The 12,634-nt window shown below is 40.9% G+C and overlaps 1 protein-coding gene across 4 annotated transcripts in view; it reads left to right on the top strand.

The window, feature by feature from the left end:
- Positions 1–316: 316 nt before the first annotated feature.
- Positions 317–12,634, top strand: part of CDC42BPA (CDC42 binding protein kinase alpha) — a 156,495-nt gene continuing 144,177 nt past the window's right edge. For 3 of the 4 annotated variants that reach the window (XM_079969153.1, XM_079969152.1, XM_079969151.1), the window contains exon 1: positions 318–2,066. In XM_079969153.1, coding sequence (XP_079825279.1) covers positions 1,889–2,066 — 178 coding nt within the window. In that variant the 5' untranslated portion in view covers positions 318–1,888. Of the gene's footprint in view, positions 2,067–12,634 lie in introns of all 4 variants that reach the window. The other variant, XM_079969154.1, reaches the window with a different exon arrangement.

The raw sequence follows: 12,634 nt of genomic DNA, 5'->3' as shown, positions 1-12,634 counted from the left end.
TACAATGCAAACTAGGAATGGGGGTTCATAGCCCTAAGGCACTGTGTTTGTATATATGTGTGTGAGAGAGAGAGAGAGAGAGAGAGAGGGAGGGAGAGAGAGATGGAAAGGCAGATGGGGGATCCCTCCTCTGAGGGATCCATGAGACAAGAAAAAGCAGGGGGCCAGTTTCGCGAGGTGACCAAGAGGCAGCAAGACAATCTCCCAGCTCTGCTTAGCAACCTGGTCCTGCAGCAGCCCGCAGGGCGTTTCCGCGCTTGCCGTCCCCTCCCCTCAGTCCGCCTGTATCCCTGCATTCCGTGCTGCGAGAGAAGCGGCGGCGGCGGCAGCAGCAGCATCATCCCTCCCAGCCTCGGCCATTCCGAAGCCAGCTCGTCTCTCTCTCTCTCTCTCTCTCTCCCTCCCTTCTATCCCCTCGCTCTCTCTCGTTCCCAACAGCCGCGGCTTGTCCTCTCCGCTGCTGGCTCAGTTGCTGGGGAGCGAGAGAGAAGGGGGGGGGGTGAGGGGAAGAGGCCGCCATGTTGGATCCCGAGACTTCAGTAGCGGCGGCGGCGGCGGCGGCAGTTTGTGCGTGAGGGCGTCAGGAGCAGCCGCGGGGCGGGGGAGAAGCGGAGGCCGAGAGGAGGAAAAGGAAACCGGCGGCGGCGGCGGGCGGGCAGTTGTGAGGAGAAGGAGGCCGGGAAGCTGCAGCACCAGCGCCGCGTCGCCCTGAGAAGATGCCTTAAACGCGGCACCCGGATTGGGAAAACAGCGGCAGGGTGGGGGGGGGGGGAAGCCGGCTGTGTGTGAAGGAGCCCCCCTTAGTCACCCTGTTCCTCCTCCTCCTCCGCCACCCGCAAGACAAAAACAAGCAGCGGCGACATGGAAAGGATTTGCTAGGGATTATTCGCTCAGCCTCCCCTTGGCCGGCATTTCCAGGGAGGGCGAATATTCGCCCCTCCAATGCAGCCGCGGGAAGAAGAAGGAGCGGCGGCCTGAGGAAATGAAGGCTTCACCTTTCTTGGTCGGGTAGCCGGAGAGAGGAGCTAGGGCGACGGGAGAGAGAAGAGGGAGCCCGACCCTGAGGGGAAGAAGAAGAAGGCTCCTTTCCCGGGGACTTTTCCTGCCCTTCTGCTGCTGCTCCTCCTCTTCTCCCCACCCCCCGCTCTCTGAAGAATTGCCACTGATGCATTTTCCAAAGGGTGGTGGAGGTGGAGGTGGTGGAGGTGGAAGCCGTGGTGGTGGAGGAGGAGGTGGTGGCGGCGGCGGAGGAGGAGGCGGCAGCAGCAGCAGCGGATATTCTCCAGCGCTAGACCTTCCCAAGCCTGTGCATTTTGTTTTTCGCCGGGGGCCTCCCCTCTCCCCATCTCCAGCGATCTTTCCCTCTGCTGCTTTTTCCTCGAAAAGTGAATCGCCGGTGCAAATTGGATGGGGGTTTTACACTTTAATGATGCAGTAAGGATTCGTTTCGGGATTACGTTGCATGATCTGAATTTTGAATGAAGGAGGAGACCTTTAAAAAAGAAAGAAAGAAAGAATAAAATCGCATCTATATGAGGGAAGAGTGGATTCAGTCTTGGGTTGGGTTTCTTTTTAATATTATTATTTAAATGTATAAAATATATATTTTCTCTTTTTAAATGTATTAAAAGAGATTTTAGGGTAATTATTTTTCTCCAATATCCTGTATATATTGTGTGTGTGTGTATGTGTGTGTGGAAACAGCTGACCAAGACAGAGTACTCAGAGTGGGAATTCTTGAGATGCATTGTACCTTCAGCACCATCCCTGAAGAAGCACTGACTTTTCAAAACACTTTTTAGAAACTAAAACATTCTGATGTGTTAGAGTTTTCGAAAATAACCAGTAATAATAATTGAGGAGAGGCCCATTAAGAACTGAAGCAATCATGTCTGGAGAGGTACGCTTGAGACAGTTGGAACAGTTTATTTTGGATGGACCAACTCAGACAAATGGGCAGTGCTTTAGTGTGGAAACGCTGCTGGATATACTCATCTGCCTTTATGATGAATGTAATAATTCACCCCTGAGGAGAGAGAAGAATATTCTGGAGTATCTAGAATGGGGTAAGTTTGATCAAACATGATATTCCTGTCCACTTTTAGTATTCTGGTATGATTTATTTTAAGATTGCATGTGTTTATAGCTAGAGTTTATAGCTACTAAGTCATTTTTGTTTGTATTTTACAATACAAAACTGGTGAATAACCATAATTTTACATCAGGAATCTCAGGTGCACATCTAGGGAGTACTGGTCTTGATGATGGGCCTTTTAAGGCTCTGCATTTGAAGTTTACATCTGTAGAATGAGTGACAGTGGAACACCATATGACTTATTATATATATGTATACGTTTGCTTAGCTAAAAGATAGTGAAATTGTATGTTGCTTACTTGAAATATTTGCAATATCTGCAAAAAAATGGGGAAGTGGGAGTACAAAAGGGTCAGATGTATCCTCAGCTACTGTTGACCTCTGTAAAACATATTGGAAAAATGTAAAGTTGGTAGGTAGGAAAATGTGCGTTTTCTCATTCTAAACACAGTATTGGAATACTTCAGGATTTTTAATGAAAGTCAAATGATAATTGGTGACTGAACAATGCTGGCATCATGACAAGGCTGGTTATTTATTTCCTTCTAAATATACAGTAGTTAGAGCACAAGAGATGAAGTCACATGAGAACAGTTATTGTATGACCTTCAAATGTCAAAGTCATACTGTAGATAAATATGTATTTTTGAAAATGTTTGACCAAAATAGTACAAGAGGACTGAAACATTTTTAGAAAATTTTAAAACCTGTTTGGTTTAAGCTAGTTATATCAAATAACCAGGATCTTCATAATAAAATCCCTGAAAGAAAGCCATTGTGTGCCCTGTAATCAAAATAAGCATAGCAGGTTGTTCTCCCCCCCCCCCTGCATTTTTGGTGTACAGATAGTTAAGGCAGCTTAGGTACTAACAGTCCAAACTTGAACAGTTTCTTGTATGGTAAGTCTCATTGATCTCTGTGGGTAAAGGATTGTAGCCTAAGTGTTACTTAACACTGCAGTTTTATACCCACTTACTTGGGAGTAAGCATCATTGAAATAATTAGAATACTAGACATTTCTGTATTGTTTCTGGCACAGTTTCGAACAGTTGCAGCTTGATAGTAGGTCATGTCCCTGACTAGATGCCTTTAAAAAGAAAACTAGATTGAAATTGTTAACCTGGTTGTATAAATGAAGTTTAGCAGTTTCTCTTATGTAAAATGTTTTTTTCTTAAAGTTGAACCAAACAGGTTTAAATCAATAGATTAATATCTGTGTGAAGCAGGATAAACTTAGCGGTGTGAATATGACAGTAAGGTCTATCACATTGAATGTACATCTTTCAGTCTCTCAGTGAGAGCTCTTTGACAAATGAATGTTGTTTCATGATTCTCGAAGTAACTTCAGATTTTTAAATTAGTACTCTCATTAGGAACTTACACTGTACACTGTCAAAAGATAAAATACTATCATGAAGATTTTAATACTTCTGTACATGTGCCTCTGTAGTCTTTAAATTTACTTTATTCTCACATAAAACTTTTCAACTACCAAAGGAAAATATTCATTTCATTTCAGATACTCAGTTTGTTTGAAGTGTATGAGAGAGAGAGCAGGCAAGCAAGTACCGGTACATATATTAACAAAGAGTATTTGAAGGTAAATTGTAGGATAGTGCAGTTCCTGTAGGGATTATGGGAAACAGGAAATGTAATGTAGGGAATAAGGGCTACAGCTTTTGCTCTCATGACTTGTCTTCAGCTTTTTTAGATTAATTTCTTAGGGACAGTGCTTTGGGACAAAAAAATATTTGCAGAAACATGCTGAGCATCTGAATTTCCTAAATTTACAGTTACATTGATGGGTGTGAATAGTATTTGTGAAGGCTGCAGCAGCTCACTCATATTTGTAGCAGTTCAGTAGGAAACATCATTTTGAAGTCATTCACATGGGCTTGATTTGGATTTTGTTCAGTCTTATTGTGTTTGATCAGGAGGGTGATTATTTTATGTATTTAAAGCATTTTTGCTGTTTTCAAGGGAAAGTGGCTCCCTTTGGCTTGCATAAGGTTACAAGGCATCCCTGCTCACAGACTCACAATCTAAAAGACATAACAGAAACGGAAATGAGCGTGGGGAGGGAGGGGAGCAAACTTGGCTGCAAAGTTATTAGGATGACCAGCTTAAATGGAAATGGGTCAGAAAGAGCCTGCTGGAACTGATCTCCCAGCAGAGCTGGATTAACCCTTCTTCCCATCTTTCTGCTGCAGCCTGATGGAATGGCTGCTGCTAATTGACAGTTGAGGGAGGGAGGAGCCTAATGGAACTGGTCTCTCAGAGGTAATGGAGTGGCCCTGCAGACCCATCTTTTCTTCTGTTGTAGCTGCTTTGTAATAGTTTCCAAAACTGAAGGTGGGAAGAATGTTTTCCTGGAAAAGCTATCGTGTATTTGTGACGTGCTTAAAGATGTACCCTATATGCAAAGGGTAGTATAGCAAAGGATAACACATTTTGTTAATAAGTTGCACATTTTATTTACACTGTTGTGTGGTTATTGTTTTTCCAGCTTTTAGGGTTCATGATGGCTACCAAATCAGTTTAGTTCTGAGTGATCTTCTAAAATTCTTTATGACTTGCCTTTTCTTTAAAATGCATGTCAGAATGAAAATGTGTGGCAGAAGAATGGTAAAATGTTTATAGAATGGTTTATAGTTGCATGTTTGTGTTTAGTTAAAGCCAGGACTATCATACTTATTCCTTACTGTATCTGACTGTAAATTTCTTGTACAGTTTACTGTTTTAAAGATTTCATGTTAGGGTTGTAATAAGCATAATTTGGTAGCTAAAGATTGTAGATTCTGATTTTTACATATTTACAAGCTTCTGATTTTTACATATTAATCGTGGTGGGAGTAGTGGAAAAAGATGGCAGGGATAGGCTGTTTTTAGATTAACATACGTAGATCTTTAAATCTTCTATGCTTTTATTTATGGAAACACACAATGTCTTTATTTTTTTTAAAAAAGTATTTAAAAATACTCTGGATGTAAAAATATCCTTACAGAACACCTTCTTTCATATATAACTTACTATTTTGTAATCCTTGAGGACCAATCTTTATAAATTCTGGAAATACATAACAATGTTGGTCTTGAGCCACATTGTTTATTTGAGTGTACTCCATGTATACATGAGCAATTTTAGTCTCCACTGAACGCTAGTTACACTTAAGTGACAGAATAAGGAGATCCTTTCCTTGTAGCAACTGGAGCCTGCCAGCTGGAAAGATTTGAGAATGCAAAGCATGTTGTCCTCCTTTTGTATAACAGCATCCGTTGTCGCTGGTGACCCTGGAAGAGGTAACTTAGGACAAGGATGCAGAGGATTAGAAGAAGTAATACAGCAGTGAAATAAATGCTAAAGTGTGGTATTGGTTAATTTTAAAACATTTTTTTCCTTCAAGGAAGATATCAGCATTATTTCTAGGGTTGGAATGAAACCTACAAGTAGGAAACTTTTAAGGCTGCAGTCCTAATACTATTTTAATTTCTTAGTAAGTCACATCAAATCATAGGGAGTAATTTAAGCTATTATTTAAATGTTTATAATGGTGTTTATATAGTGGTGTACAGTAGCATGTTCAAAATGTTTAATGTACTTTATCTTAGCTATGCTTATGATAACCACATAACATGAGTTGGTAGTATTATCTCTATATTGCCAATGGGAACTGAGGTTGAAAGGGAGTGGCTTGCCTGAGGCCACCTTCTGGGTTCATAGAATATGTGAGATCTGAAGGATCTTGGTTCACACCTTAGTCTGTAATAGCTCATCATTATGACACCACTTTTAATGTATGCCCATTGTTGCACAACATAGACTCTTTCACTTGTACACCCTTATGCGTTAAGATGGCAATAACTCAGTTTTATAGCATCAAAGCAAAGCTGAAGTACCAATGTCCTCACAGCCTGCAGGGGTTTTCAGAGCTGACATGTTCAGCATGCCATGGATTCTTCTGGCTCTTTATCTTAAATTAATAAATGAGATAAATATATATCAGAAGCACCTAATAATGTGGCAAGAATAAGTCAGGTGACGAGCTGTGACTTGTAGGGAAATCACTGTTACAACTCAGCTACTCCTGTTGGAAATATGTGCATAGACAACCACTACAATTATTAATGATTTACAGTCTTATACCAATGAGAAAAAACAGAACTTCATATTTTGACTCTACTGTATTAATAGTTATGTTATTTTATAAGTCAGAATTACTGATCTGGTCATTGATATACTTCCAGTGTTAGAAAAGTGCTGATGGTTCTATTCTACCAAAGGGGGAATATTCCATGATATGGGGGAGTCTATATTTTGAATTTTTCCTTTTCCTATTAGTGGGAAATATTATGGCTGCAGTCTTTATCAGCCTGAGTATCTCTACTTGCACATGGAGACTTTTAAGGACCCCCTTTCATACAGTAGTCACATGTATCCCCCCCTCCAAAAGGCTTCTACCCAAGATATTCCTGGAGCAGCACGAAGGGCTATGGGGGGTGGATGTCCTTTCCCCAGTATGTATATGTGGAAGTGGAAGTGTTTTCTTCACATGCATGTGGCAGGGGGTGGTGAATGTTACTTCTTTCCCAGGCTTTGCATAATAAATGCAGAAATGAATGTTTTTGAGACCACCTTACTATTAAAAGTACTTGAACTTCCAAATCCATGCAGTTGATAGCTAATCTGGAAATGTTAAAAAAATAGAACAAGCAACTCATCTTTTTAAAAGAAAGATTTGACATTTAATGCTAGTCTTGTATTTATCAGAGGTTGTATTATATTCTACTAGTGTTTGACTACTATAATTTGGCAATTACATTTTGATGTTTTGACTTAAGCACAGCAAAGCAAAGACCTTCAAAGTACATTAAAGTTAAATAGAAAATTCTCATTGAAAGCAAAGGGATTATACACAACATATATAGCAGAAATTTACATATATATATTTTTCAGAGTTGGAACTGGAGGATGAGATAAGCAGTATACATGTGCTTGACTATAATCCTGTCTCTGAGGCTGAGTTCATTTATAGTAGTCTAATGCAAACATTTCAATATATAAAACTGTCTTTTGGTCACTGAATTAATACAACTTTGTTGTTTCTTTTATATATTTGACATTAAATATTTAAACATGAAATGTAATTGATGGGAGGAGAGCATGGGAGTGTCCCATTTGTGGGCTCAGACTGTCAGGCTGAAGTTACAATTTTAAGTGAGAACAACACGCAGAGCAAACCTACAATTAGGAATGCTACAGCACTAACTTCCTGACATGTCCCCCCCCCCCAATATTATTTGGCCTTGTCTACATCATCTCCTATTTTGGATCTGCTTCTGTATGGTTTGCTAAGTACTGACTAGTTTTATTGTGACTGTTTTGGAGAGCCTATGATAAATGTAGGATCATTTGTTAACGTAGGAATTCTGCTTTGGTCTCCAGAAGACACACCTGCTGTTCCACTGTGAAACTGCAGGCATATACAGTGGTACCTCGGGTTAAGTACTTAATTCGTTCCGGAGGTCCATTCTTAACCTGAAACTGTTCTTAACCTGAAGCACCACTTTAGCTAATGGAGCCAGTGTGGTGTAGTGGTTAAGAGTGGTAGATTTGTAATCTGGGGAACCAGGTTCGCGTCCCCGCTCCTCCACATGCAGCTGCTGGGTGACCTTGGGCCAGTCACACTTCTCTGAAGTCTCTCAGCCCCACTCACCTCACAGTGTGTTTGTTGTGGGGGAGGAAGGGAAAGGAGAATGTTAGCCACTTTGAGACTCCTTCGGGTAGTGATAAAGCGGGATATCAAATCCAAACTCTTCTCTTCTTCTCGTCTTCCTGCCGTACCGCCAGAGCACGATTTCTGTTCTCATCCTGAAGCAAAGTTCTTAACCTGAGGTACTATTTCTGGGTTAGCGGAGTCTGTAACCTGAAGCGTATGTAACCTAAAGCGTATGTAACCCGAGGTACCACTGTACTCACACACACTCTCACATACATAGTTCTTAATTGAAAAGAGCTTAGAAATTCAACCTAAATGTTGTCTTCACTGTAAGCCAACTATGATTTGAGCTATTTGAGGTGATCTCTAGATTTGTAAGGGACGCGGGTGGCGCTGTGGGTAAAACCTCAGCGCCTAGGACTTGCTGATCGCATGGTCAGCAGTTCGAATCCCCGTGGCGGGGTGCGCTCCCGTTGTTCGGTCCCAGCGCCTGCCAACCTAGCAGTTCGAAACCACCCCCGGGTGCAAGTAGATAAATAGGGACCGCTTACCAGCGGGAAGGTAAACGGCGTTCCATGTGCTGTGCTGGCTCGCCAGATGCAGTTTGTCACGCTGGCCACGTGACCCGGAAGTGTCTGCGGACAGCTGGCTCCCGGCCTCTAGAGTGAGACGAGCGCACAACCCTAGAGTCTGTCAAGACTGGCCCGTATGGGCAGGGGTACCTTTACCTTTACCTAGATTTGTAAAGAGTGGGTGCTGTCAAGGGTCACTATAGGGATGTGGCCTCATGGCACTGGAAACCATTAAATGGCCTGAAGAAACCAGGAAGGCAGCAGAAAGGGAGCATGAAGAGCAGGACTGGAGAAGGCAAAGAGGAAAGGGGTCAGGAAGAGTGGCCTACACAAACAGGTTGGATGGGAGCAGCAGGTTGGGGAGTCTGGCAATCTCTAGCTCACAGGTGTAGAGGGCCAAGGCAAAAGTCCCAGGGAGGAAAGGAAGCTTTTGGAGGAGCTATTGGGATGGGAACAGCCAGGTGGAAAGCCACTATCCTATAGCAACCCTGAGTTTAGGGCAGAGCCGCCTACATCTCTGGTGGTGAGAATTTCTCCTCCTGGGGGGTCTCATCCCTTGACAGAGATTTTATCCAGGATGAGGAAAGTTGAGAGAAAATATTCCCAGACAGGTGAAAAGAATTTATGCCTCATCTTGCTGGGCACTGCTCTCAGATTGGGGCATGCAGGGTGCTCAGGTCACGCACAGGATTCCTTACCTTGAACTTAAGCCTAGGAGCTGATGCTGTAAAGCTCCCAGGGCTTACATCTGCTTGCTGGCTTTGGAAGCCTTGGACTTGCAGACTTCAAGATGGAGGGTGGTGGGTTCAACATGCCCTTCTTAGGAGACACTTTGACAGGACCTGCACTACCTATGACATTAAATGTGTGCTTAATCTGGGTACTCTTAGTTTGAAGGAAAAGCACCTGTGTGGCCCCTGATCCAGTCTGTGCTCCTGACCAAAAGCTCCCCTGGCTACTTTTTGCCCCCAGAGGTGCTGTTTACCAATACTATACCATATTTGGATGTAAATAATGGCTGGCAAGGAGATTTGAAACAAGTGCAGGATCCTTTATTAGGTCCTTGTGCAGTTGTTGTTGTTTTAAAATTTCAAACTAAAAGTGGCCAGTTTTGAAGACACTTTAAAAAGAAGTGTGTTTAACATATTTATAGTGAGGCCTGACGGCTGAAGTTTGATAGTTTTAATTCCAGAGGATTGCAGCTAAGTTAATAAATGGGAACAGGAGAGAAATATTTAATGCTGCATCTACAAGTATTTTAGGAATTCCTCCTATTCCATTCTGAGATACTTGGTATGCTTTTGGTTAGAAAAACATAAAAATAGAGAGATCTGAACTATATTAGAAGCTATGTTGCAAGCCTCATGACATGATTAATGAACTAAATAGGGCTTAAGCATATTTGAAGCTTTAAGAATTAATCCAGTATTTTTCCTTCAAGAGCCATGAGTTCATTTTTAAGTTTATTAATTAAACTCATAACAAAACAATGTACTTTTCGAATAATGTTACTTTCCCTGACAACCATGGAAGTTAGGACTTGGGGTGGAGGTGGAGAGAGGTGTGTTTTGCCCTGCTAAACTAAAATGTATTGGTGCTGTTATAAGGTAGAAGAAACATCTAGAATCTACATAGAATCCTTCAGTGCTATAAGTAGGGAGTTTGAGGGCAAAAGTTACACCAGTGCCTACTTTTCCTGATCTTTTGGATATAACTTACATATACTGTTGCATAGTCTTGCAGTTGCTTTATCACTTGGGTGATTCGTTATCAAATGAAGTCACTTACCTACTTTGGCGGATATACTGTATACCAAATATTTTTAAGATGACAGCTAGTTACGCCCTTCCCACTCTCCAATTTTAAAAATATTTTTTCTTATCTGCAAAAAAGCAAGGCTGATACAGAATAACCATTTTAATCCCATTATTCTGTAGAATTTGTGACTGTTGGACTTCTTTGAGCTAATATGTAACAAAAGCAGTTTCCCCATTCTCTTCACCGTTTGACTACGTATTCTGTCTATACCAGTGGAGAAAGAAGCACTAAAATTGGGGGAGGGGAGATGGGAAGGAAGAAAAAATAATTAAGATCGAAAAGGACATTCTGTGAAGGAAGAGATACGTTACTTTATCTGGGAGCCTAGCTTTTAACAGTTCTACAAATGCTGCTGAATAGAATAAGCTTAACAGGAAATCTGTGAGCGCCTATTGTAAGGTTCATATTAATGAATATTTTTTTCCAGTGAAGGATATATGACTAAGCACAATGCTGAATCTGGGAGCGTTTGCTCAGAAACACCCATTATTGACTCTTTCAGGTGTATTGCTGATAAAATCTCATGCCACTTGAGAAGCCATGCGATTGCTGGTTCACATAACCTCTTTTGGCATGCATGTTTACTGAGCCTCATTTCCTGGTACACCAACAAAAATTAATGTTACTGCTTTAAAACACTAGCCTCTTTCCCTCCCTCTTTTCTTATCTTTTCATATTTAGGATATCTAAAAGTAAATGATTTTTGAAAGTTTTCAAGTGTTTCATTCCAAATTTAGGTATTTCTTAGAGTTTGTTCTTTGACAATGGAAATGATGCATAACCTGAACGAATGAATGGTGATTCATTCATAATTGTTATAACCAAAGGCATTTCTTCTTTGAAGAAAAAACTGGCTTCTAGTGGCATGACTTGGATTATTATTATTAATATTTATTAATTTCTGTACAGTACTGCCCTTCATACAAGGATCATGAGGCAGTTTTCAATATAAAAACACAAAAACATCACATAGTAACAAAAACAATTCCCCCCCCCCATTAAAAAGCCATCAATTGTTCAGTTAACCAAAGGCCTGGGAGAAGAGGGCACTTTGCCTTGTGCCTAAAGATATGTAATGAAGGCATCAGGCAAGCCTCCATGGGGATAGCATTCCACAAATGAGGAGCCACTGCAGGAAAGTCCCGTTCTTGTCTTTTGCCATCCTCCAGATCTCTCACGGATGGAGCAAACAAAGAAGGGCTTCAGATTATGATTGCAGGTCAGTTCATATGGGGAGAGATGGACCGTTAAGTACATGTTTCTGGAGTGTTCTCATGCTGTAGCTTCCCACTCATATTTATTTGTAACTTTTAACTACAGTGAGAAATGGATGAAGCTGTTGGATACTTTTGATCATCTATTTGATTATGTATATACAGTTTACAGTAATTAATGGGTTTTTACTTCAACTGAAGGGCTATTTCATCTTAGACTGTAAGAGTGGTGTATACTGCTTCCATATTTATATATAACAGTGCCTGTTTCATGAATGGACTCTGTAGCTGCTGGGCAATTGCCTAAAATAGTTCTTAACACACCCAGAAATCTGGATTTTAACATTTCAGACAGAGAATGCCACAGGGCAGTTGTTCAGAAATCCAAGTATTTTTACCCAGTTTGGCTTGCATTTGGCTCTGCTAAATTCTTAACAGACTTTGAACAGCTGTGCTTTTTCCTCTATCCCCTGCAATGCATTTGACTAAGCATGCTGTTCTGTTTGGTCCTAATTGGAATGATATTAATATTCTTGTAGAAGCTAACACAGATATACTTTTGTTTTCTTTTTGTGATTTTTGTGTGCTTAGGAAAAGTTTATAGAAAATGCTTTTTCAAATAGAAGTTTCTGGAGAATTTCATTATCTGTCTAAACGCTTTAGATCATCATAGGAAATGTGTTTCATTTTCACTCCCCTCCAGTTTGGAAAATACATTTGACTAGTGAAAGAATAGTTCAGATTAACATCTAAGATTACAATTCTGTGGCTACTTTTATTTCTGTATCAGGAACACTGTGTATATGCATATGTTTGCCGCAAGATTAATCTGCTGAAAAATAATTGGGGATCGCCATCATGTGCAGCTTGTGAGCCTCCCAGAACCATCTGTCAGAGGCTGAATGATGGATTAGATGGTGCTTCAGTGCATCCTGCAGGGCAACTTTTATGTTAGCATAAGATGACAATAAATCATCATTAATTAATTCACTTTTAAGTGACTTCCAGTAATATGTACAGTTCAGTCCGGTTACATGAACTGTTCCTACCATGCCATGTATTTTGAATGTCCCCATAATCCCCTCTCTTTTTCACAACTATACCTTTCCCTTCTTTTCTGTTTCTCTGCCTTCTCACTTATTTTTCTTTGTAAGATAATTCTGCCCTCTTTTTCTCCTTTTTTCTTTCTGTTCTCCAATCTTCCAAATTGAATTTCCT

Source organism: Podarcis cretensis, assembly GCF_951804945.1.
Source record: "Podarcis cretensis genome assembly, chromosome: 3".
NCBI classification, from domain to species: Eukaryota; Metazoa; Chordata; class Lepidosauria; order Squamata; family Lacertidae; genus Podarcis; species Podarcis cretensis.
This window is presented reverse-complemented; position numbering and strand designations above follow the sequence as displayed.